This window comes from Scatophagus argus, chromosome 3 (genome assembly GCF_020382885.2).
Source record: "Scatophagus argus isolate fScaArg1 chromosome 3, fScaArg1.pri, whole genome shotgun sequence".
NCBI classification, from domain to species: Eukaryota; Metazoa; Chordata; class Actinopteri; family Scatophagidae; genus Scatophagus; species Scatophagus argus.
Genome location: NC_058495.1, coordinates 27033587 through 27060610, shown reverse-complemented (window position 1 = coordinate 27060610; position 27024 = coordinate 27033587). Strand labels below are relative to the sequence as shown.

Sequence of the window (27024 nt, the reverse complement as noted above, 5' to 3'; positions counted from 1 at the left end):
TCTTGATTTTTTCCTTGTGAAATATGTGGATGAAATGAGGAAATGATAGAGAAAGGTGGGAAAATACAGAGAGGACAGATGGAAAGAGGAAAACTTAGAGATTAAGATGTAGGACGGAGGGATCCAAAGAATGAAAGAAGAGACCTTTTTCAGTTCAAGTTTATTTTGTAGTGCAAATAATACAAAATATGTTCCAAAATGAAAGTTACACATTAATAACAGGCTGTCAGTCGGAGGTGGGACACATTTTCATTAAGTTCAGTCTGTACAGTACATTAAGATCCTGTTCACTTTGAACTTACATTCTGTCACCTTCACTCGCTTCCATCACATCAACGTGATGGATGTGATGCAGACTGTCTCGTCGAGTTTCACTGAACTCCATTTAAAAAACTGCATCTTTTAAAAAAGAGGAAATTTGACATGATTCTTAAAGGGGCAACTTTTAAAATGTGGCCAGAACTCAGAGGAGCTTATTTTCACGTCTCAGTCTGAACTGAGGATGTTTGGACCAAACCAGAGGTGATGCTGGAAAGACAAACCAGGACAGTTTGAGTGAGTTTTATTTCGTATCTGTCTCGTCTGAGCAGCACTGCTGTTTCTTCATACTCTATTGATGTTAGTTCATTTTAAAATGTTTTAAAAAATTACGCCTACTTCTTACAAACTGCACCTTTAATCTCAAATATGTTAGGAAAAACATTTAGACTGAAATGTTAACTTTCTCCTCAGATTTTCTGATGACTCCAGGTTTTACTGGAGCCATTTCAAACATGTTTTGCATTTGGAAAAATGTGCTGAACGGATCAGATCAGTGGAATTCGTTTCCTGCAGGTTCACGTCCTCAGTTTGTCTCGTCTACAGCGCAAAAACAACCCGCAGGAAAGCACTCGCTTCTCGCCAGTGTGCACTGCAACCCGCAGAGGCAGGTTAAAATGGCCACGAGTCTTTCCCAAAATGTACAAAATTACACACAAAAGATGATTAAAAAAAGAAAGAATGAAATGTAGAAACAAACAGCCGGCAGATTATTCAGAGTTGAACAGAAAGCAGAGGACGACAGGCTGGAAGGCAAACTGAGCAGCAGCAGGAAGTTTAAGAAGCTCACGTGCACCACAGATAGAAAATCAAATCTTCATCCTTGCTATAAAAATATCCTGCAGTGCGTTTTCTTTTTTTACAGTGCTGGACTCAAACCAGACTCGACTTGAGCCACTTCCTGTTAGCAACATTCAGGCTAAAGCTGCGCTGCTGCAGCTTACAGTTAAAACTCTTCGCCTACACAGTGTGTTTTGTGCTGAAGTCACACACGAAGTCGGGTGTGAGTTATGTGTCTGTTCTGTGTCAGGACATGAAAAAGCTGCATGAAATGTTCCTGGAATCTGGAAGATGCAGCATTTCAGTCCTTAAAAAGTCCTGGAAAATGACTCAACTGGGTCCTTTCCTCTGATTTCACTGATCATGAAACAAAGTCAAAACAAAATGTTTCTTTGTCAAAATCATTCACAACAAAATTATGTAAAATGTTAACCAACTTCTGAACAGTTAATGTGCATTTTCTACATCATTTCTGTTTCCCAGCATGAGATACTAAGTGTTTTAAGTATAATTATTATTATTATATTAATTTTCCACTTCATCTGTTTGTCTTCTGGGCAACAGAAATTTTTAAAGGTATTAAGTATTAAAATAATAAAATCATCAGTAAGAAGCAAAACTCAAACCAGAAGTAGGAAACCCTGCTGGAAAACGGAGATGAGCTCATCCGAACGGGGTTTGGTGTTCAGCTCTTCGTCTGAAAATATGCTGAAGAAGAAGAGGAAGAAGCATCACGGAGTCCGAACAGGAAACAATTTCATCTTCTCTTCAAAATAAAGGCATGAATTCAGACTCAACACGTCTTCATGAAGACATGTCCATTCGGAAAAAGTCTGATTTAACATGAGAGCTTGGAACTCAATTTAACTTTACTTTGAAGTCACTTCACTGGAGAGTTTGCTCACTTAAAATCTCAGAGGAGTTTGTTTAAAGAGCTTGATCATGAAAATTAATCTGCCTCACTCACGAAACCTTTTCAAGTGATTATTAATCAAATAAATTACCAATACAAGTCCAGATTTTTGTGTTAAAATACAAATCAAACTTTGTGATGACGACACTGCAGCTTCAAATGCGGCACTAAACTCCCTCACACACTGAGGGAGGATCAGCCACACGGCTTTTACTTTGAAAGGATTTTCCTTTTGTCTTCTGTCCTCATCAGGAGAAACGCTTCTCTGTTTCTTCTCTTCCCTTCCCTTTAAACCCAGCCCTTCCCGTTTCCTGTCCGTCAGTGGGTGGAGTCTGAACCGGCGGCGCCCAGCTGGTGCCAATCCACCCAGTGCTGACCTGGGACCAGCCTCTTCAGAGGGATGAAGGTCTCCCCCAGCAGCAGGGTGTTCTCCCAGAAAGCCCCGTCACCAAGAACTCGCAGGTGGATCACCCTCTGGTCCAGGTCCCCACGAGGGATCCGCTCGTACACCAGCTGAACGGCCGGCAGTGGATGACATGAAACACAGGAGGAAGAGAAGAAATGAGGGAAGACTAATTAAAAAGAAGCAAAGAAGAAGAGTCTGAAGAGGAGAAGAGAGAGAAGTGCAGCTGGTACCATCTCGTTGTAGGTGGGGTTACAGGTGCGTCGTGCTGCCTTCGTCTTCCTCTTGCTGGTTTTCTGAGGGTCTGGGAGCAGGTAGACTTTCACATAGGGGTCCGGGTCTGTGCCGTCCTGCAGGGGCTGCTGCGTGAATCAGAAAATATGACTTTCGGTCGGGTGGCACATGAGAATGTTACCGATATCAACAGGCCTGGAAACACACTACACACACACACACACACACACTCTGACTGACCAGGCCTCGTATGTGCATGACCATGATGAAGAGCTTATCGTTCTTGTAGGAGATTGACAATTTGACCTCGCCGAGCTCTTTGCCTGAAGCTGGAGACCACGACATCTCTGCAACACACACACACACAGATTTAACTCGACAGATCATCACATCTGATCCTCAGCAGTTAAAACACACGCACATCATGAACATCTCATTTGACCACATTAACGTCTCTGTTGTTAGAAAGTCAGTACAAATAAAGCATATTATTACTTATGTTCCTGTTATTAACCACCAGTGTAGCCAGTACACATACAGTGAAGCCCAGTGTGTGTGTGTGTGTGTGTGTGTGTGTGAACTGAGCAGTGACCTGAACTCACTGTTCTGACCTGAGGGTGGAAAACAAACTGAACTTTAAACCCTGACTGTGTGTGTGTGTGTGTGTGTGTGTGTGTGTGTGTGTGTGTGTGTGTACCTGCTGGTTTGACGCTCGCTGTTCCTGGTCTCTCATCTCGGGGCAGCGGGTGGAAGAAGGTGTAGACGAGATCACACTGCGACACACAATTTATATTTGTCTTCATATTTTTATTCTGACATTCTTATGAGTCATGACTTTTGCAGCCTTTGTTGTTTCTTTTCTCTGATGGTTTGTTTCCTCAGAGTGAAGCAGGGAGTGAAATAAACACAGTAAAGCTGCTCTTCACAGCCTACGATATGTAAGACCTGTCGAATTCCTCCTCCAAACAAACAGGGGGCAGCATTTCATCTGCATACCCGCTCACTGTTAGCTCAGCTAGCAGAGCAGCTAGAGGGTCTAGCTAGCTGACCCGTGAGTTGAGTTACACCATTGCCTCTACAGGTACAATATTACAGACAGGACGGGCCGCGGCTAGCTGGTTAGCATGCTAACTTCAGTGTTTATTTTTGCCATGCAACACGGAGACGTCTCGACAGAAAGTCAGCTCTGTTGATGGTGTGATGAGGCCTCCACACTGTGAGAGCTTCAAGGCAAAATGCATGCAAACACAACTAAATAATCCAAACTTCTCACATAGAAAATGAAAGTCAGTGTGTGTTAGAAGTACACAGCTGAGAGGAAAAAAACTTCTTCATGCTGCTGCCAAGTTTCTAAAACTGGAAAGACCTGATACAGCTGATCCCCACCCTGTGTGTGTGTGTGTGTGTGTGTGTGTGTAGCCTGATATGGTTCCTCACACTGAGAACACTTCTCAGAAACCACTGAGTGAAAATGAAACTTCAGGACTTAGAAAGCTGAACAGAAACATGTGAAGCATTGCAGACACGCTAACACTGACAGCAGCTGCAGGGACACAACATGGACACTAAACTTGTTTTGACTAAAAGTCACAAAACACAAAACTAAGTGTTAAATGTCAGTTGCTCATAAGGTGGAGTGACTAGTCCCCCCCCCCCACCCACCATTAGTAACTGCTGATGCGCCCTTGAGCAAGGCACCTAAAGCACCCAACTGCTCTCCAGGCACCAGGCAGCCCACTGCTCCTGTGTATGTGCATGTTGCATGTGTGTGTTCAGTCAGTGATGGGTTAAATGCAGAGAAGAATTTCGCTGTATGTAAAACTATACTGACAAATAAAATTTTACTGAAGTTAATACTCTGTGTTTTTACCTTTATTAACAAGCTAATACAACCAGTCAGAATGTACTGAAGGAGATTCATCATCCTCATCATCGTCACCATCATGGCAGGGTGAGACTCACCTGAGCGATCTCTTGGGCGGCGTGGATCAGGTGCCACACGTAACCATTCAGTTCATCTTTCCTCCTATCAGCCATCGCCTCACCACGAGACCGACCAATCACAAAGCGACTCGGGAATCTGTGGGTGGAGCAAAGAATTGTTGGACCCGACCCGAAGGAAGCGCGCGGGACTGTGAAGCCAATCGGACATCGTGGCCAAACATCACATGACACACAGACCCAAAAAGACTTTTTCCCATAAAGAAGCGGCTGACATCACAACATCTGCAGGTCAGAATTTCATCCATTCAGTCTGCTCAGGATGAATTCATCCAGGAGGTGACATTGTGACACCTGCATCCCCTTCTCAGCATTCATGTGTTGAGCAGTACAGACCCTGTCCAGGATCAGAGAGTGTGTGTGTGTGTGTGAGTGTGTTTGTGTATTTTTGTGAGAGTGTGTGTGAGTGTGTTTGTGCATGTTTGTGAGTGTGAGAGTGTGTGTGTGTGTGTGTGTGTGTGTGTGTGTGTGTGAGAGAGAGAGAGTGTGTGTGTGTGAGTACCTGGGCAGTTTGGATGAGGGAAACATGAGTCTCAGTTTGCTGTGAAGTTCATGAAACTCTTCAAACGTCCTTTGAACCAACTGCGCCTCCTGCTGGCCTTCACGCTCCACCTTCACCACATAGGCCTGAAAGACACACACACACACACACACACACACACACATACACACACTCTGTGAGTCAGGACCTCTGCCTATAACCCACATAGCCCATGTCCTCTGTCTCTGCTGAACTTATTTTATCAGGTTTAGCAGCTGTGAGCCTCAACTCTCTCAGAGCTGAGCTCACTGTGAGGTCGTCCTCTTGTCTCATTTAAATTCCTTATGTGTTCAGGATCCAGCAGGCAGCGTTACAGTGAGTCTCACTTTGCTCATTTAGACTTATGACCCTCACTGTAAAGACACAAAACTGGTTGGAAGCGTGCAAAGTTTCCCTCTGAATAAAAGTTTAAATTCAAACTCGAATCTGGCAGAAAACTGCTGCTGTTGACTTCACTTCATTTATCGACTCATCTGTGGCTTTTGGTCTTCAAAACATGAAGAAATGGAGAAAAATGTACGTCATAATTTTCTTCAGTCTTCATGTGACCTTTTTGTCTGACCAACAGTGCAAAGCCTTATTCAGCTTCCTGTGAGGTAAGAGGAGGGAAAGCAGCTCGAACCATCAAATTTACCTCAACGATGAGCTGATTACAAAACTATTTCCTCATAAATTGTCAGTGGATTTTCAGCTCCAGTCGGGTCGAGTCATGTCGGGTCGAGTCGGGACTCACGTATCCCTTGCTGGGGTTGGCGGTGCGGATGTGTCTGCAGATGTACAGGTTCCTGATGAGGCCGTCGCTCTTCGCCGTGTGAAATCTGGGAGCGAACGACAGCGTGGGCCGATCCTCCGACGAGGTGAACTTCATCTGAGCCAGATTGTGGATGAAGAAGTTGAGCTTGGTGGCGACGCTGCCCAGACTGGACTCAATCAATCTGCTCAGGTCACACAGAGACAAACATGGGTTAAAGGCCAACCAAATCTGTTATTTTTATTTTATTTTTTCCCAATTTCTGGATTTCTTTTCCCACAGTCCTCGCTTATTAGTGATTATTTGAATATAATAAGATTTGTTAAACTGTCCTTTATGTTATTTATGATGCTGTTTGTCTGTTTGGTACTGAGATCATTTCCTTCATGTGACACATCTTTCTTTCTTCTTTTCGTACTTCGTCTTCAGTTCGTGCCAATAAAGTTGGAGAAATAAAGCCGAGAGGCTGAGACTCTCGCGTTTGGCTCGTTAACTTTAAGCAGGACGAACAGCTCGTGTGTTCATGTTTAGCCTTTATGTTGTGTGTGTAACACCCAGCTGACTCACAGACATGCTGGATCATGAAAGCAGATTGTGTAATCACAGGAAACAGGATGTGACGAGTTGGTCACTTTAGCTTCAGCTAACTCACAGCTAGCTTGAGCTCAACAGAAACCTTTAAAACCCGTCATATCTGGCAGCTGGTGTGTGTGTGTGTGTGTGCGCACCTGGTGAAGTACATGGTGGCGTCGGCCTCAGACTCGTGCGGTCTCAGTGCGTCATAGACATACTTCAGGTCCTCCAGATCTGAGAGTTCAGGGATCCCACAAGACAACATCTGCACACAAATGTGCACACACATACACATTTGTACATGTACAGAGAGCGGAGCATTGCACTGTGGGAGAGTTAGCAGTGAACAGGGTGTGTGTGTGTGTGTGTGCACCCACCAGGCCCAGCAGGTTGAGGAACAGGTGTGTGTGTTTCCTGATCAGGTTGTACGCCTCGCAGCACAGATCCACAAATTCGTGGAAGCGACTTGACGGTTTGTCTCCTCCGTTGATGACATACGCCATGTCGGAGGTGAAGACGAAGGGGGCGCGGTCCCTGCATGCATCACATGACCCACATCACACACCAATCGCAGCACAGAGCCACACAGATCAGAACCCCACACCTGGTCCCAGATTACACATCACTAATTCAGTTTTATGTTGCTTTAGATTTCTCACATCGCTGTAAAATAATTCTGTCTTCCTATCTTTTTATCATTTCACATTGAACCTGCTGTGTGGGACTTAGAAATGAATGTCTGTTACATACAACCACAACAACGATGTGAGCTACAGCAACTCGAATCGTGTCGGAGCCATGCAATGACTTTCACTGCCAGAAGGGGGAGACACTGCAGGTTTAATGTATTTACTATCATCAACATCATGACTCTCACCGCTTGATGTTCCCAAACATCTGCGCATGTCCCAGGAACTTCCCAAAGTCGATGTGGAACATGTGACCGCTGGTCTTCAGCATGATGTTGTCGTTGTGCCGGTCGCAGATTCCCAGGATGTAGGTCGCCACGCAGCAGCCGGCACACGAGTAGATGAAGTTCTCCACCGCCTGAACACAGATTTCATGATTCAAACTGTGATGAGATCCATCAGACCTCCACTTCACAGCCGACAGCAAAGACCAGATGTGCGGCACATCTGAGTGTGTGTACAGGTGTGTGTACCTTGTCGTACTGCTCGTCGGTAGGGTTGTGCTTCTGCAGCCAATCGGCCAGCGTTCGGTCCTTAAAGGACCCAGTGACTCCATGTTCCACCTGGATCTTCCTCAGAGTGTCAGCGTGAGGAATCATCTCCACCATACCTGAGAAAAGGTGAGAATTTATTTCATTCTGATCTATTTGACGGTTTTGTGAAAAAGACCAGGACTGGCTAAGACACCTGTCCACCTGATATACACCTGTCCTCCTGTGGTATACATCTGGTGAGTCCTCACCTCGTCCTCTGCCGGTGGAAAAACATTTGAAGATGACCATCCTCATGTCCAGACCCTCCTGGATCCAGATCTTGTTCATGATGCGGATCATCTGCAGAGTGAGCATGTCCTGCCGCAGGTCGTCTCCTGACTGGACAGAGACATCAGCCAAAGGTCAGGTTCCAGGTGAGGTCAACATGGGCTAATTAACTGAGGCGGGACTGTTTGTGTGTTCAGTCTGAACTGAACCGAACTCACAGGTGAAACCTTTTACCTTGAAGATGACGTTGATGTTGTCTCCCAGAGGGTCGAGGTTTTGGAAGGACAGTTTGAGAGGAACAGCGTTGGAGTTAAAGAAGGAACACGACTGTAAAAGACAGAGAAGAAGAGCGATCTGGTGCCTTTCTGTGACAGGTCAGATGTCAGATTAAATATCCTGCTCACCAGATGATGAAAGATTTGAATATGAAGTCATCAAACTGACATTTTTCTAAACTGAATGATTGATCGACTAATCATGAAGGTAATAATAATAATATTACGATGAAGACAATAACTGTGCGTCTCGCTCAGTACCTGGATGTTGATCCCTTTGACCAGCAGCGCCGGGTTCAGAGGAAGTCTGCAGGTGCTGTTCACTGAGAAGAACCGCTTCATCTCCCCCAGACCCTCCCTGAGGACACACTGCGACACACACACATTATTATTATAATCAACTAGTTAACGCTCACATGTAGATCATCATGGTCTTGACATTTCAGAGATCCTTAATCATTCGAGAAAACAACAGTTAAGATCCAAGACAGCTGATAATTCTCCAGGTGTTTTCCTGAAACGGACACCAAGCGTACAGTTTCTCAAACTAGCTCCAAAGTTAATGTTTTCTCTAATTACGCTTCCCATCTTGCCTACCTGTCTGCTGGACGGGGTGACCTCTCGGACTTTGCGGGCCACCTTGGCGAGGACGGAGACGAGCCAGCACTGACGGTCGAACTCCTCACGGAGACCTCGGCCAACGCAGCAGAGCAGAGCGGCCAGAAGGTGCTGATAGCGAGCGCTGAACTGACTGTCCTGCAGGTTGTCCTTCAGCAGCCTGGGAGACAAACACAGAACTGTCAAACCGATGGTTCACTCATGTGTTTGTGCTGATGCTGTTAGCTCCAGGCTGAACTGTTACTGTGAAGTTTTATCTTCTTCTGGTGTTTCTTCAGCTTCAGCTGAGGAGGACCGACCCTCATCAGACATTTACAGTCCGTCTCATATCTGAGTCTCTGTTGGTCACAAAGTTGGTCGCATGCCGTCTTTGTTTTCTGGGCTACATGTAGGTCAGGGTCGGTCCTCCTGATGAACGGCTCAACTGATCAGGGACCAGACGAGACCCTGCACCCCGCAGGTGTTTCTGAGTGTGCAACAACGTTAACCTGATCTGAAATCTGCGTACTGGCTGTGAGATGAAGTTACTGTCTAAATGATCAGGAAATCAGCTGACCAGAAGAGGTAGTGAGCGATGCGAATGTCCCCCATGGCTCTCCGTAGGAGGAAACGAACCAGTGAACTGTCCAGGTAACACTCGTACTTCAGAGCCTGAGACACAAACAGACAGAGAGACATTCGCCAGGAGACACCGTGAGACCATTTCTACTCAATGAAACATTGAATCGACCTGCAGGTTTCGGTTCGCTCTGCATCACCACTTCCTGCTCACATGTTTCAGAGTAAAAGCCTTCCCGTAAAATGAAGGATTATGATTGCTGATGCCCTAGAAGGCTTTTAATGTGAAACTTTGAAAAGGAAGTGCTGACTTTAACAGAAAGCGGTTTAACAGTGATGAAGGAGCCCAAACCATGAAAGCATCCTGAGAAAAACAAGTATGAAAACATGCTTATAGACTTCAATGTAAATATTAGTAAAGCTGCTAACACCAAGTGGATTAAATAAAAGAACAATGTGGCATCAAATACACCAGTGACCTAAATTGAAGACTGCACCTGAATGCATCTGAAGCTGATATTCTTATAAAAGACAGCATTGATATATCATGAGGTCTGACATGGTGAGGCAGGAAATGGAGGGATTATGACCTCTGAGCTTCAGGAAGGCTTTTACTGTGAAACATCAGGAGGAAGTGAAAAAAACAGCAAAGCAGAGAACATTCAGAGAATCTATCAAACCGTCCACACACTGTTTCAAACAGGAGCAGAAAGCAGGAAGGACTCTGACTGACAGAGGAATGAGAAAATGAAAGCCTGGTTCTCTCTATCCCTTACAAAGTAAAAGCCTCACGTTACCTGGACGAGCTGAGGCAGGAAGTCCAGTAATTCCGGATCTGAGATGGAGTCCATCCACTGAACAGCCGTCCTCCTCAGTTCCTGGTCCGGGAACCTGAAAACACAGACGCCATGATGTCACTCAGGCACTCAGAAGGACAGATGACAGGTGGGTGTGGGTGGATGGGGCACATACGAGGCATGGAGGAGTCCCAGGGCGTCCAGGTGACCAAGGCAGGCCCACTGCCTCAGTAGGGCGTAGATGTCAGGCAGACAGGCCCACTGCCAGCAGGGGGCGCTGGCCAGAACCAGAGGCAGAGCTGCACTCTCTGCCTGACAGAAGGCCTTCTTCTCCCACAGCAGACGCTTATCCTCTGCTGTCAGCCTGCACACACACAGTGACACACACACACACACACACACACAGAGTACAACAAGGTAACGACAACAGCAGACATTTACTGGTACTGAAGACAATAAGCTGATTTTAAAACACAGGGCTGCGTGTGTGTGTCTGACCAGAAGACAGCCTTCTTGTGAAAGACATCCTGGAGCTGGATCTGACTGATGGTGTCCAGTTTGGAGAAGTCATACTGAGGACAGAAGTCTGCAGGAGGAGGAGTACTGAAGTGAACCTCGAACGACGACGTGGGAAAGTCCACCTGAGACACATCGTTAAGACAGACAGACAGACAGACAAAGAGCATTAGAGTGATTTTCCTCCTCAGATTTTTTCAATTAGAGGATGTTTAGAGGACAGTACAGTATTGTGCAGTGTGTGCATGTGTGTCTGTGTGTGTCTGTGTGTGTCTGTGTGTGTGTGTTTCTGACTCAGCCTACTTTGGAGGGGACCAGTTTATTGGGGACGGCTTGTCCACTTGGAGACAAAGGATGTAAGGATTTTTGGGTCAGTGGTCATGGCTCGTGCAGGTCTCCAGGAAATGAATGTAAGTCTATGTTCCCAACATCCCCAACAGTTAACACTGTGTATGTGTGTGTGTATGTGTGTGTGTGTGTGTGTGTGTGTGTGTGTGTGTGTGTGAGCGTGTTTCACACAGTTTCACTCTCAGCGAGGTTTCAAGTTCTCCTAACTGCAGGACTTCCCTGAGAACCAGCAAATTTTTAATTGTTTGAAAGCAATCCAAAGACCAAATGAGACCTGGTTCTGATCAGACCTGGTTCTGATCAGATCTGGTTTTGATCAGACCTGGTTCTGATCAGATTTGGTTCCAAGCAGTTTCTGATCTGTTTAGATATTTTTCTGTTTTCAGTATCTTACTTCTACACTCTTTGTGTTGTTCATTTGCTCTGACTGTGACGCACTCCGTGACGTCTCTTGAATGGTGCTGCATAAATAAATTTACTTTTCTGTTCTGTCTGGATTGCACATTTAGTTCAAATCTGAATGTTCACTTGTTTTGGTACCTCAAGAACAAAGTCCATGAATAAAGGAGAATGAAATCAGCACTGCTGGGTGAAGTGAAGTGCATGCTGGGATACTGTTTAAAATCAGTTCCCGAAGACAAAACGAGCAGAGGTCACTTGAGGTCATTTGGACTGTGAATGCTGTCAAACTGAGCATGATGATGAAGGACCCGAGCACACAGATCTCACCTGCAGGATCACGCTGTCCGGTTGGCTGAAGTTCGGCGAACTCGTCCGGGCGTTTCCGCTCCTCCCTGGAGCTGAAGGCCACAGACCGAGCAACTTCCTGCCACACGTCAGGACACTGTGGATACACACACACACACACACACCTATCAGTCCACACACACTTCCTGTCGATGTGTTCAGCAGGATGAGGGCTGCTGCTGTGGAAATGACTTCATGAAGGCTCAGCTGGAACATAAGTAAAAAAAACAGTAACGACACATCAGCCATCTGCGGCGAATCGCTGGGTCAGGGCTGTAACCACACCCAGCCAGGAGGCGTCAGCCCGTCCTCTGATACGTAGGCAGAACGTCTGTCTTAACGACTTATTTCACCTCACATCTGATCTGAGTTCATCCTGTTTCTGGATATTTGCAGACATGAGAGTGAGAGGACTGTTCCTTTATTCTGAAAAAATCTCTTTTAATTGTGTTGCGAGAGGCAGGGCTTTGCAGTGTGTTGAGTAGGGAGGACCAATCAGAGCAAAGGATCAGAGCTGCAGCTCAGCTGCTGAGAGCCAGGAGGCTCTGGAGGAGAGAACTGCTGGCAGAGCTGGAGTTTCTGGAGGAAGAAACAACCAGATTCTGCTCTGATCTGGAGACACTGGAGACTTTCTCAGACTCAAGAAGCGGATTCATCTTCACGTTCGTTTCTCAACCTGTCTACAGCAGCAAGCTGAGGTTGGGAACAAGAAGAGACTGGAGGGTAGTAACTGGAGTTTGTAATCAGAGGTGAGTTCAGAGGCGACACACACGCACACACGTTAGCTTATAGCTAATGTGCAGTAAAGTGTGTGTGTGTGTGTGGGTCAAACAAACACAAATGATCCAACGGTCAAACTCAAGAAAGAAAGTAAAGTCACAGCTGGTTAGTTTAGCTAACGGGGGAAACTGCTAGTAGAGGTGTTAACAAAATCCACCGACCGGTTCACTGATAAACATAAGCGTGAAGACAACTCGGGTCATGTGACTATTTCCTCACTCTTTGTGTCATGTGACTCACTGTCTGAAGTTGAAGAGCGGCATGGTGACCCAGCCCAGAGCCTCGATGCTGCGGCGCTGCTTCCCCTTCTCGTCAGCTCCACCGGGTGGTGGCAGAGAGCTGGCGTACAGAGTGACCGTCAGCTGCGACTCTCTGGGCAGCTGGTTGATCTGCACCGGGAAACAAACCCTGCGCACACACGGGGGGAGACGGGTGAGGAAGAGCTGCACTGAGGAGTGGAACAGGATGTCATTCACACGCACCAACAAATGATGAACTACACCTGTACAGTTTCTTCTACGGCAATCGTCCTGTTTTGACCTTACTGCAGGTCAGAGGGACTCTACAGGTGAGGCTGTGATGTCATTACTCTGGAATAGGTGAGCGTACGTACCTCTGGTCCCATACCACGAGGTGGAACAGGTATTTGCTGACTGACTGTTTGCTAGTGTGCTGCGGTGCGCAGAGCTCCGCCCCTCCATGAGTCAGAGAGCAGGACAGGAAGAAACCCTCGTAACTGACCAACCAGAGAACAGGACAGAGACATGAAGTCATGAGAAATGGAGACCAATCTGTTTCCAGAGCAGCTCTCTGCCACTCATGTGAATGCATTCCTTTTGTATAAAATCTATTCATCATGGTATAAAAAAAACAACTGTAACATCCAGAACACAAATTTACAAAACTAGACACGAGTTCACAGGTTGTCACATGTCAACTTGAATCATAATAACACACCTACTGGATAATTTATCAACATATACGTATATGAAACTATTTTAAATATACACCATCTGATTTTTGTCCTCCCTCAAAAACAGAAGGCCGCGTGTCTTCTGTCGTATTTAATCAGTAAAAAGAGCTGGAAAAAAGTCCAACAGTTGAATGAAAAGGATTCATAAAGCAGCAGCGTTTAGTCTGAGCACATCAGTAACAGCCTGCAGGAGGCGCTACAGTCACAGCACAACTTTTCTATACTCTGAATTGATTTATTTCAGCTGTGTTGTTTTAAATCATTCAGTTCATATGGAAGACAGTCCATCAAAGATATGATATTCAACTTTGAGTTGAAGTTCAAAGACATCAAATACTGGATTGTTCTTCTCGTAGTTTCTGAAATACTGCATTTCTTATCAAATTATATTTAGTCTTCTGACACATGGGACCACTGAGTTTCCAAAAATGATACAAAATGCCATAAGTGCAGCAGTAAAAATGTAGGGAATTTTATTATTTTCCTGCCTGCTTTATGGAATCTTAGAAGAGGTGGAAGAACCAAAGGGAATTTAAAATGTCTGTTGTGTGCACAAATGTTTTAAATAAATGTAGTGACGTAAAACATACAAAGTTTGCGGTGCAGTAGATGAAGGAAGGAGCAAAAATTGAAACGCAATCAAGCAACATTTCAACACACACACACACACACACAGATGGTGTGTGATGCTGACAGCCAGCTGTCAGGCGAATCAGCCGGCCAGACCTCCTCTCACAGGTCAGAGGTCAGGTCTGGTTCCCAGGCAGTCAGCCCTTTGTTCCAGCAGAGAGAGAGAGAGGGAGAGAGAGAGTGTGTGTGTGTGTGTGTGGGTGGGTGGGTCTTAATGGGGGAGGGGCAGCTGCCTTTGTTTCAGGATTCAAACACTGCTCTAAGATCAGCTGAATCATCAGTCTGTTGTTCACACCAACAACACTGCTGTGTTATGCTTCTGTGTGAGTGTGTGAGTGCGTGCGTGCGTGTATGCGCGTGGTTATACCTGGCAGCCCAGGTGATGGGGATGCGATGAGCGGCGTACACGTTGAAGGAGAGCACGTTGGTGACAAGGCCGGCCTCCTGAACGGGCGCCGTGCAGCACTGACTCTGCGGCGTTGTGTGGAAGTTGGCGTTGAACGTGCTGCAGTACAGCTCCACCAGATCCAAGATGGCCACCGTCAACTTCTCCACCACTTTCTCTGTGAAAGTGAGACAGCCGTTGTCATGGATACAGGGGATCTGGTGTACATTTTGAATACTGAAACAGGCAGGACAGGACGAGTGCTGATCGGAGAACTGAGTTCACACTTCAAGTTAGGATTTAACTGAAGATACGAGTTCTGAGAGGAGATGGGACGGCCAAGAGTTTATGAACCGCTTCTGTGATAAGAAGACAGGATTTATTTCTGTAACGAGGCCCCTGGACACACAGAAGCAACAGACACAACTGCGCCTGAGCCCAGATACTCGAGCATATCAGCCTGCTGTGCATGACAGTAAATGAAGACATGGAGGACGAGACCTTTTCAGATCAGCAAACGAGTTGAAAACGACTTCACAGAATGCTGATAAAGTATTTCACAGTGTGCCACAGTTTTTAAATGTGGCGTCAGCAGCGATGCGGAAAGTAAAGACTGACAGCATGCTGGAGGACTGTGGCGTCACAAGAACATCAACACGCCCACGGCCACACGGGGACATGGATTTCCCAGGCTGCAGGTTAGGAAACAGAGTCTGTGAAATGTGCCGCTCAGCTGGGACTCTGACGTGATCTCAGCTGCTCCGGCCGGACAAACCGTTTATCACGTTTGTCCTGGCCGGAGGTACGTACCTCTGTTCTCTCTGACAGCCAGCACTGAAGCATCCTGGGAGGACAGACAGAGAGGACACCATGAAAAAGAGAACGGGGATTCTCCACCCGACAGACACCAACATGTGACGTAACATTTCTTCATGTTTTCACTAAATCAATCTCCATCAGGGACCGCGTTGAACGGCCTAACGACACTGACGCCATCTTTCACCTTGAGGACTTTGGGCTGCAGACGACAGGGGCATGCTGGGAGCTGGTTGAGGGCGGAGGTGACATCAGGCGTCTCCACGGCAGCTAACGAGCTGCAGAGGGCCTTCACTGATTGGACGAGACGCTCTACGTGCAGCGGAAGATCCACCTAAAGAGACAGGACAAGAACAGGAGAGGTGAAGTAGAAGAAGTGTAGTTTAATTTTAGTTTTAGTTTATTTTTAAAATCTGAACCTGCATTGAACCGTGTGTGTGTGTTCTGGTACTCCTGCCTGAGAGAGGATTAATCACATCAGAGCGTGTTACCTCTGACAGCAGGAAGGACTCGGCTTCATTATGAAAGGTATCCAGCAGCAGAGTCAGAGCCTCCCTGAGTGCACACAAACATGCCAACATGTGACCTGTGAGTGAACTTGTTGATTATGTCCATATCAGAGAAGTTGACCAGCGAGGCTCCGCCCTCTCACCTGGTGACGGTCTGTTTGATTGGACGCTCCTGCAGCAGGATGCTGTGGTTCATGGTGGACAACGTCTCATCGTCTTCTTTCTGTGATTTAAAGGTAAAAGTTTACTGAGCCGCACGTCTCCGTCTGATTGACCAAACTCCCGTCTGAACATCAACAAATCAACACATCACAAACCATGACCCAGTAACTCAAGACAACCCACAGAGCCTGTGGTGCGCAGTTTCAGGTCGGAACTATTTTCTTTCAGTATTATTGCTCAGAGGGAAGCATGAAATTTAAGAACTATGAATGATATCAGGCATCGTCTGTTGTGCTGTGTTCTGTCAAATGTTTTCACATCAGACAGCATATACGTTTATACAACACACGTGTGACAGGTCAATATCAGCTGGTGACAGACGTTGATAAACGTGTGAATCTGCTGCTTCTGTCAGCTCCACTGCAGTGTGTACAAACCAGGACACACCAGGACAAGGACAGGACTTCTGCAGGTTTAGTGCACAAATCAGTCTCGAAATCTTTGACAAACAGCTGAGTTTGTAGTTTAGTTTGTGGGACATGTTGTGTTTCCATGAACGATGACACACACTGTGTGTGTGTGTGTGTGTGTGTGCATGCGTGCGCATGCACATCCTCCATGTGTTTATTCTCACTTCCCGTTTGCCTTCAGCTGTATTTACACTTGTGTGGTAAGAGCTTCGGAGCCACCATGACTGATGTGATCCTCCTTAAACACATCAGAGCTACACAGACAGCACACGCACGCAATAAGAGCAGTGATTGGTCAGTTTTGTCAGTTCTTGAATTTCCCTCTGGATCAATAAAGTTATCTATCTATGTATCTATGCATCTGTTTGGGCCGCTCTGCTCATTCCACCTTTAAACAACATGGTTTCTCACGGGGTCTGATTCACAAACAAACATCACAACACTCCTCCTGTGGATTTATTAATGTCTCCATCAGAGGCTGCTTCAGTTATCACATCTAATGATTCAAACCAGTGTTCATCAGATCTGATCCCAGGACAGCTGACTGTCACTCAAGTGACTGTGACCAGGCTGCAGACCAGCAAAGGGCTTACAGCCCACGGTGACAAACATGTTGAACAAACAAGACTGTGCAGACATGTTTGTGTGTGTGCGTGTGTGTGCGTGTGTGTGCGCGTGTGTTCACACCGTGCGGGCCAGCTCCGTGTTGATGGCAGATCTCTTGGTGAGGAACAGTTGGATGTCCCAGTCAAACTTTAGACACTGCTGAACGAACTCCAGACCGGCCAGAGTCTGAGAGCTGACAGAGAGGCAGGCAGGCAGACAGACAGAGAGACCAACAGACTGACAGATGTAATAAATACAATTTTTTTCAGTTATTGTTTCACTGCAGGAAGTTCAGTCACAGCTTAAGTTTATCAGACTGAAACACACTTCCACCGACAGGAGACACACACACACACACCCCAGCTGCAGCTGTGTCCATGGCTTCTCTCAGGACTAAAGTCTGAATCCCCCCAGAGAGGATCAGTCAGTCACAAAGTCTGCTCATCAAGTCTCTTTATTATCTGCACCTACAGTCATGTTTCAGGGCTACAGACGCCCAAACTCTGTTCATTTTCTGTCATGAACACAGCAGGCTGCGGTGTCACATCTGCAGACAGGAAGTGAAGAGTGCTGAAAGGTTACAGTACTTATTAAACAGACTTAAAGGAGTGAAACTGACATTTTACAGAAATGATGCTGAAAATCTGCCAGTTAAGCAAGAAAGATGAGAACAGCTGAGCCACAGTGAGGGGTTTTCCTCAGAGCTCAGTGTTTCAACATCTCTCAGACGCCGCCGTCTGCTAATGTCCTGTACGACGGTGAGGACACAAGAGGACAAAAGGTAGGAGAAGAAATCCCAAAAAAATGAAGCTAGAGGTGGAAGAATTACACACACGCTGCACTTGTATAGTCAAAGAGTAAAAATATTCATGCATTTAAATTTTTACTCAAATCAAGACATGCAAAATATCAATATGAAATATACTTAAAGTACCAAAAGTAACAGCATCCATTACACAGAACGACATATTCCAGAATGAAGTACATCTTGTTTCCTGTTGGATTATGAACCCCTTCAGCACTTTAACACTGAAGCTGGTTTGACTACACTGGACGTTTATGTTCCTGTGAAGCAGGAGACTGTGGGAGGTTTGAGGTTCTTACTTGTTGAGGAACTCGTTGTGTCCGCAGACCTTCAGCAGGTAATGATCCACATCCATGTGATCCAGATCATCCTGAGCGTAACACAGAGTCTGATAGATCAGCAGATCCACCGTGGACGAACCTCAGAGACACAGAGACACACGCAGAGTTTTATCTCATCACAGCTTGTTCTAGTGAAAATACAACTTCATTCAAGAAATATAACAACTGTTTCATGTGACTTTTAATTTGAAGAAACAGTCCCTGTGGGTTCATGTCACATCCTGACAGTGTCTTACCATCACAGGTAAAGGTAAGGGGCTCCCTGAAGTGTTCGCTGATGACAGTCACCTTCACGCTGACCCCCAGACCCTGATGCAGCTCCTCCTGGCCGACGGACGGAGACCAAACGAAGCCGGCGTTCTTTGAGCGGTCATTGTGTGGGAACGCCGAACGTAAACTGCAGAAAAACACGGACATTACTGCTGTCAGGAGAGATGCAGTTTGTGTCAGTACTGAAAGTACTGAGGATGTCTGATGTGTACGTCAGCTGTGGCGTCAGAGGCTGAGGGGTTTCTGTGTTCCCCCCCTGCCCCTGTTCCCCTCAGGTGCTCCGGTTCCCATCACATTATGTGAGGCCAGTTCTCTGGTCAGTGGCCCGGATCAAGGGTTTGATGTGAGCTCCTTACATAAAATGCCACAGCACGTAGTTCTGTCATCGTTGCCGTATTTCTTGGCAGTTTAATGTGGAAGTGAGACGGAAAAGTTAAGAAAGAGAAAACGGGATGGCTGAGGAGAAAAAGACATTTCAGGAAAAATGGATGAACTTTTACTTTGTCAGACCTCACAGATTTGCTCCTGGTTGTTCAGGCTGGTTGGATGACGCAGTGTTCTCACAGTGTCACAGGTTCTGGACCAGAATGAGATCTGGACCTTGACTGGGCCACTGCAGAACATTCACCTTTTTGTGGTTGTGGCTTCGTGGTCATTGTCCTGCTGAAAGGTGAACTTCCTCCCAGGTCTCAGTGTTTTAGCAGGTTCTCCTGCAGAATCTCCCCACGTTCCGCTCCATCCACTCCTCAGTTCTCCTCCTCAGAAGGAGGAGTGTGGTGGAGAGAACTTCGTCACTTTCTCCTCAGCAGGGCCTGGTTTTTGGGACTGAGAGGCCAGATCGATTCTAAACCTCTCAGGTCCCAGTGGTCTGTGTTTGTGAGCCACCATACATACACAGTACCTTATGATGTAACTGCTGCCGGTTAATTACTGTGCGTACCTGTGTGTGTGTGTGTGTGTGTGCGTGTCTCACATGTCCAGCATGTGGCAGAAAGCTGCCACCTCCTCATCTCTCTCCTGGGACACCTGGAACAGTTCATATCCAAATCCATTCATCCTGGAGACCAGAGACACCTGACAATCACACACACAGCCAACCAATCAGAAGAGAGAACTCAGGGAGGACGACATGAATAAATAAAAAATATATGCTGTCCATTAGAAACTCAGCTCTAAAACACGGCAGATGACTGACTAAACCAACTGATTTAATACACTCTATAATAAAAGTTCCCGTCAGTGTGTCTTGTCTCACTTCACTCACGTGATTAATCTTTCACCTTGAATTTCCCTCGGGATCAATAAAGTATCTATCTATCTAACGTTCTTCACGGACACTTTTTGTTCTAAATGCAGCATGTAAGAGATGGACTGTTACATCACTTCCCGTGCAGGTGAAGTTTCAGTAACACCTGCAGGAGCCGAGCGCCCATCGTGTTTATTGCTGCGTGGCTGCTAGCTGGGCGGAGCCGGGAACACCTGGCCACCGTTCCCCCCATGCACACCTGCGGCCTGTCGGCTCTGCTCGCGTCTTTTCTTCCCGTTACAGCTGATCCCGACTTCCACCCACACCTCACTGTAATCATTATCATCACTTCAGTCAGTCTGGGCTTCACCCCCTCCTCCGAGTGAGTCCAACATCTCGCTAAGACCAGATCAGTCCTGCAGCGAATCCTCCTTCGTGAGCGTCATAATTTTCACTTTGTGTTCACTCAGCTGTCTGCATTCTCGTGCTTCAGGGCCTGATTGTTACGTCCCTCACGACTGCTGCTGCTTTACATGTATGGAAAGTCGTGTGTTGGTTCTGGCTCCTGGCTGCCAGCCTGGCTGCAGTCTGGACCAGGTTTTTACACTCAGTTAAAGTACACATTCACACTCTCAGGTAACAGACAGGTTGGAGAGTTGAGCTTGTAGTTCAGATCTTGTCCCTTTTATTTTAGGTAGGTGTGTTAAATCTTTTTTGTAGCTGTTGGATTTTCCTTCAGTTCAGCTTTTTATTTGTCATTTGCTAATTTAAGTTATGAACAATTGATCCGAGTGAGAAATTATTTTATTTGAACGAATCCATCTGACTTTGCCGCCCCTGGAGGGCGGAGTCAAAACATCAGTCATAAGAACTATAAGTCTAATAATCAGGGAGAAACACACCTGTGCAGGTGCGTAGGCCATGTAATAACACATCACTACATGCAGGAGGATTTCAACATTTCAGAAGGACACGGTAAACTTAAACTAAAACTTTAATGTGGAGGTTTTGTTGTTTTCCACGGCTCTGACTCTGCTGCCTGCTGACCAGATCTGCTGCTGCTGGCATCAGACCACAGCTGGTCCAACCGGTCCGACTGCCGACCAGCTGTGACTGTGACAAGTTTCAACAGGGAAGTGGGAGCAGCTGCGTGTTTACTGATACAAATATACAGAAAATACAACACAACCGAGTGAACTGAACCCAAATGAACCAAAACCTATGATTGTGATCAGGACGTGATGACTGAAGTCTACATCAATCACGGACACACGGAGACATTTTGGCTTATTTTAGAACATTTTCAAAAAGGGGAGCTTGAAGAAAATAGAAGATTACATTCAAAAACTAAGCTAGACAAGCTTTGTTGGAAGGTGGATTCTTGTCTCTTTTGATCGCAGCTTCCTTTTGTTTTTAGTCTGTATGCTAAGCTAAGCTAAACACATCCCGGACCTTCCATGTCTGTACTGGACACACAGACCTGAAACTGATCCGACACTGCAGTCGGGTACAACTTGCATTTAAACAGGTACAAAGGTCAGGACCACCAGTACCCAGCAGCCATTTTTACCCTCCTTGTCTGACATATCTGATGACCCTTCAGTGATGGGATGACCAGATATATCCACAGGCTCTTACCGGGTCTGCAGATACCCGCCGCTGGTTCTTGTTGCTCTTCGGGACAGGTATGTATGTCCTGGGCGGAACTTGAGGGGGGAGGGTCTTACTCCGAGCCACAGGCTTCCCTGATTGTTCCCCGTTTACCCTCCGACCTCGAGGCCCATGTTGGCTCTCGTTGAGTCGGGACAGCGAGTCGTTGATGTTGTCATAGTTCAGCTCCCCTGAGGTCACTTTGGGCTGATCCACATCGGGCGTGAACAGGTTGACATTGCGGGGCACAGTGGACCCTCTAGAGGGTAGGAAAGGGTTCATTGACCCCGTCGACGGGGGGATGGGGTTTCTTGGAGGGATGGCAGGAGGGATATCATCAGGAAGAGGTGGGAAACCTTTGGGAAGAATCCCTGACCCAGATTCATTTGAGTCCCTGAGACTCGAACCTGAGCAGTCTCTGAACTTGCTGACCTCCGGACTGTCCAGGATGTACAGGGAGTCTTTGATGTAGCTCCCCTGAGGAGGGAGCGCCCTGGCTGGCATGGAATGCAGCGACTGTGACCCTCCAGGCTGATTCAGGGAGGGGTCGGAGCCAGAGAGGCCCCTCAGCAGGCCTCCTCCTGTAGGGGGAGGACTAGGCTCAGAGGGGATGGGTCGAGGGTGTTCGATGGTGGGATTCGGGGTCTTGGAGCGGGTTTGTCTGGGAGCTGTAGAGCCAGGGGTCTGGTTGGTCCCAGTACCACCCTTGTCCTGTTTGAGTCTGGAGAGGGCATCGTACTCCATCTGCAGGGCCTCGGCCAGGACCAGCTCCTTCTGACTGAGGCCCAGAGCCTCCAGACAGCCCCAGCCCGCCTCGCTGCTCTCCTTCTGGGTCTGCGCCGCCGACATGATGCCTCCACACAGAGAGGGAGCCCGATGGGAGGGAAGAGCTGAGCTAGAAGATCAGCGTGGACACATGGAGCTGCTGAGGACCAGCTGAGGACAGAGAGGAAGACAGTGAGACATCCACAGATACATCATTATTCAGCTCCTGTGCTATTATTCTGAACTAAAGTTTGTAGTGAAGCCCAGACCCTTTTCTGATAAACTTTGCATGAACGCAACCCACCAACAGTGATGGACTTCCTGTTTCCTTTAACAAAGTGTGAAGTTGGGGTGAGGACATGTCAGAAAGTTCTCTTGTATTAACTTTAAGACAGACTCTTCTAACAGTCACATGATGATGATGATGATGAAGTCAAGTAGAAAAAGCTGTGAATGAAGCAACTGCTGACGAAAACCACACAGGAAGCTTCTAGATTTTAAAAACCTTTTTTATCCACAGGTTTTGGGGACAGACACAAGCTGATAAGTCAATATGTCTTTACTTATGGACGACTCATTGCAATTTAATCCAAAATCTCAACTTTCAATCTTAAATCTGACTTCAAGAAGCACAAATTGTTGAACGCTGAGGAGACTTTTCAGCCCAGATTCTTGCTAAAACAGAAGGTTAGATGCGTCGTGTTTTGACGCCTACAGTCTCCTTGTCCTCCGTGTCACTGACAGCAGCGAGCGTCTCCATCAAACTGAGATGTCTTTGTTTGTCCCACTTCAAACTTTCCTCCCAGAGACCCGGAGGCTCGCTCAGGATCCAACCAACAAACCTGCAGGCCAGCGTGGAGGCAGGAAGGAAACCCAGAAACACAATGAGGAGGAAGTGAAACAGTGAGGAGGTAAAACCAGCTGAGACCTGAGCAGCTCCAGGATCGCATGTCCTGCAGTCTTTCATTTGGCTAAGAAGCATTCAGTCAGAGTTTAAAGCAAAGCAGGTCCTGAGGAGATGGACAAAACAAGACACCATCACAGACCTGCTGACAAAGTCCTGGGATGGTTTTGGTATCAGACTCAGATGGCCTGAAGAGAAACGTGTTCCTTCTGGTCGCCTGACGCTGTGACAACCAGGAGAGTCAGAGAGCGAGGAAGGAAGTGAGAAAACAGGTCTTAAAACGGAATAAAACTTTAAAACATTCCCTCGTCTTCGAAGACTTTCGAGTCTCGTCAGATTTTCATCAGCAGCGGAGACTGAAGACACTGAAGACCGTCCCGATCCAACACTGTCATCAAACTGACTCTTTTCTAAAGATAAATTAGGTTTTAGTGCTACTTTTGAATACTGGTTTACTGCATTGTGCAATCCTGCGTTTTATGATGACAGTAAAACTGAACTTTGAACCTTACATAAAGTAAAGCAGCTGCGACATTCAGCAGCTCAGCTTGTTCGTTGTGTGTCAGAGAAGACTGAAGTAGTAGTAGGAAAGTGATGAAGGTGATGAAGCTGAGGGCATCTCTGACCTGTGAGCAGTGTTTAGCAGCTCAGTGTGTCGTGTCACACTGTCACAGCCTCATGTTTGGACAGGCTCCACAGACTGATCTCAGATCAGTTACATCGCCTCGTCTCTTTGGAGGACACACATGCAGCTGCTGCAGGTCAACTCCAGCTTAATTGTCATTAGATTTTAGGTTAATGCCGCAATAAAATCTCTGAAATATTCTTTATGGCATGAATTTACATGCAATCTGACTGATTCCTCTGTCTGCCTCATGATGATGGGGGTGGGTGAGAGACAAAGACCCCACCCCCACCCCCTGCAGACAGGAATAAACCCTGATGTACACACCAAAAACCAGCTGTGTCCCACTTCCATACATGCCTGGGCTGCTGTGGACCAGCTGCCGCCAGGAAACAAGGGCTTTGTGTCAGACGACAGTTTACTGAGACCTTAAACTTCTGATTTACTGTTTTTGTTCTGTTAAACTCGTGTGAATCTCTCCGTCCTCCCTGTGCCTGTTTTCATTAAAATGTGGTTCTGAATCATCTGAGGTGAGAACCCGGCCGAGCAGGAACGGGACCTCAGTTCCTATTCAGACTGATCTGAGGTCAGCACGCAGTGTGTGTCTTTTTTATGAAGTGAACCTTGAACAGCAGTGATGCTCTGTTGAAGTGATATACAGCGAAGTGAAACATGTTTCAGTTTCAATAATCAGTATTGCTGTCAACGCCTAAGAGATCAGAACAAGAAGCGAGCATGGAGGCCCAGCAGACCCTCCAGACCCCCCACCCACAGAGTCCTGCCCCTCTGACTTAAAGGGTCTCGACACAACAAAGAGCTGATGCTACTCGTGTGTGTGTGTGTGTGTCACAGATTTTCACTGGTTCACACTGTGACTCATGACCCCCCCCATGGTGGTGGTGGTGGTGGTGGTGGGAGGGGGGGTGTTACTTTCACTGAGCCACGCCCACTGTCATCAGCGCACACAAACATTGAGGTAGGAATGACAGTATTTGTTAGAAAAAGGACTCTGTGTGTGTGTGTGTGTGTGTGTGTCTTCTGCTGCAGAAGTGACATGTTGGTGGGCAGTCGTGGATCAGCGGTTAGGGTGTCGGACCCGTAACCGGTGGATTGCTGGTTCGATTCCCCGTCCCGGTGTCCATGGCTGAGGTACCCTTGAGCAAGGTACCTAACCCCCACTGCTCCCCGGGCGCTGCACGCGGTCGCCCACTGCCCCGGGTTTGCTGTGTGTGTGTGCACGTCACTTGGGTGGGTTAAATGCAGAGAACAAATTTCGTTGGAGTGAGTTCCCTCCAATGACAAAATATGTCACTTTACTTTACTTTACTTTACTTAGAAGAATAAATTGACTTGTTTTGAATTCTGACACACACTTCCTGAAGACATTATTACATCTCATCTCCATCCATCCATCCAGAATAAATGTCCATAAAACCACTTAGAAACCAGCGGAAAAAACTCCATTCAGAACTTGCCTGAGGATCTTCATGTTTTTACATTCTTTCAGTATCACAGTGATCTGCTGATGGTTTGTCTGGACATCCATGGCTCCACCACCGACAGGAGCTGCTGACAGCTGATTCAGCACACATTTAATGGAGACTAACTGAGTAAAAGCAAACATATATAACATATAAATCTAACTCGCTAAAGCTGAATGACTAAATCCATAACATTATATTCAGTGAAGCTGCTGCTGTGGGTTCTAAATCAGAGCTTTAAACACCTGATCCTTCTGTAATGTGCTCCACTCAAATAAAACACGAGCCTGAGCAAACTTCTGAGGGGGTTTAGTGCCTCTGCTGAATGCTGAAAGACCGACCATCAGTGCCATTTAGCCACACCATATCTTCATACAATCACTTATCACGTTCTTGTGGCCACACCCCTTGTGGTGACGTCACGGGGTGATGTTTTACGATTTGTTGACAACTTAAATACAACGCCTGAATTCAACCAAGCAAATCCACCTGTTTCGAGCGCGAGGCAGGTGTCTATGACGTCACAGACCAGTGAAAGATCACTTTTAAAATTGTTAGCTTGATAGCTATTTACCCTGTGTTGATAAGATGATAGCAGTATATTTTTAATTTTCTATTCGGAAAGAACAAGTTTTAAAAGACAAACTCAGGAAGCAGACGCAAACTGCGCAGACTCGGAAAAACAGGTGACAAACGCCATTAACAACAAAGTAAAAGGGAGAATTACATGAGTGGAAATGTGTCCAACATCCCCGTGACAGCTGCTGCTGCAGCCGCAGCTGCCAGCAGCCTACCGACCGTCTACTGCAACGTTTTAAACCCACACGCCGCCCAGTCCGGTGGAGAGCGTCCAACCAAACTCCATTCAGATATCCAGCAGTTAAACGTGGCCTCATTCACCGGCCAACATCCACACCGGCCCCGGACATTAATTTAACCAACGCTGCTGTCTTTTACATCCGGACACATCAATTACAACAATTCGTAAGCTTTAAAATGCTTTAAATTTTACATTGCGCTTCGACTATTACTATGGGGATTTTTCCCACCCACAGCCTGCTATGGAGGGCGGCGGCGAGCAGCCCGAACCACTTCTTACTGTAAACTAAGCTCTATTGCAGTAACCAGCGGGCAGGTGTGTTACACGTGAGCCGAATTAAACTGAAGACCAAAACGATTTGTGAAAAGTCATCACCCATGTTCGAATTTGAATCCAAACACACAAAAATCCAGGAATGTTTTGATGCTCGGATGATTGAATGGAGTTTGGTTTGACCTTCTCTTCGAAGAAAGGCACTCGCGAAGCAGCGCAGTCTCCAGCAAGTGAACAGACTGCAACTTCAGCCGCCGCCGAGAGAAATGCGTCAGAACATTTTCATAAACAAAACACTGTATGCTAACCTCAGCTAGCAGCTACTTTGCTCCCGGGTGGGAAAACCTTACCTGACTCTCGGTCTACGGTTGCCGGGAGCGGGCGGCGGTTGCCATTTTATAGCGGTTTACTTTGCTGCCAAAATTTACATCGATCCTCCTCAACTGCCGATTTTTGGTAGGTGTTTCCGAGCAGATTATGAGTATCCAGTCGCCGATGCGGGCGGTATTCCACACATTCAGACGGTAGAACCGGATCACCGGCTCTGCTGTGTCAGCCTCTGTTTACGGGTTAAACAATGCAGCCCGCGGTACGAGGCTCCGGCTGCTCGGGAGCCCAGTATCTGGAGAGGCTGTCGGCTTTGCGTCAATCTCTGCTCTGCAGCTGCCGGACCAGCGGCGCCAAGTCAGA

General features: G+C 46.8%; 1 protein-coding gene across 1 annotated transcript; it reads right to left on the bottom strand.

Moving 5' to 3' along the window:
- Positions 1–143: 143 nt before the first annotated feature.
- pik3c2b (phosphatidylinositol-4-phosphate 3-kinase, catalytic subunit type 2 beta) lies at positions 144–27024 on the bottom strand. Its single transcript, XM_046385204.1, has 33 exons — positions 26685–27024; positions 21455–22402; positions 19544–19644; positions 18537–18697; positions 18259–18379; positions 17236–17347; positions 16060–16139; positions 15899–15962; positions 15595–15741; positions 15402–15435; positions 14574–14769; positions 13217–13339; positions 12844–13011; positions 11806–11920; positions 10711–10853; positions 10388–10576; positions 10213–10306; positions 9414–9508; positions 8837–9017; positions 8501–8608; positions 8199–8291; positions 7946–8075; positions 7677–7813; positions 7392–7561; positions 6892–7048; positions 6670–6779; positions 5924–6125; positions 5152–5276; positions 4611–4728; positions 3346–3421; positions 2889–2995; positions 2648–2776; positions 144–2524 (listed from the first exon to the last, which is right to left on the bottom strand). The coding sequence occupies exons 2-33, from the start codon at positions 22313–22315 to the stop codon at positions 2330–2332; spliced, it is 4842 nt and encodes a 1613-aa protein (XP_046241160.1). The 5' UTR covers positions 22316–22402; positions 26685–27024; the 3' UTR covers positions 144–2329.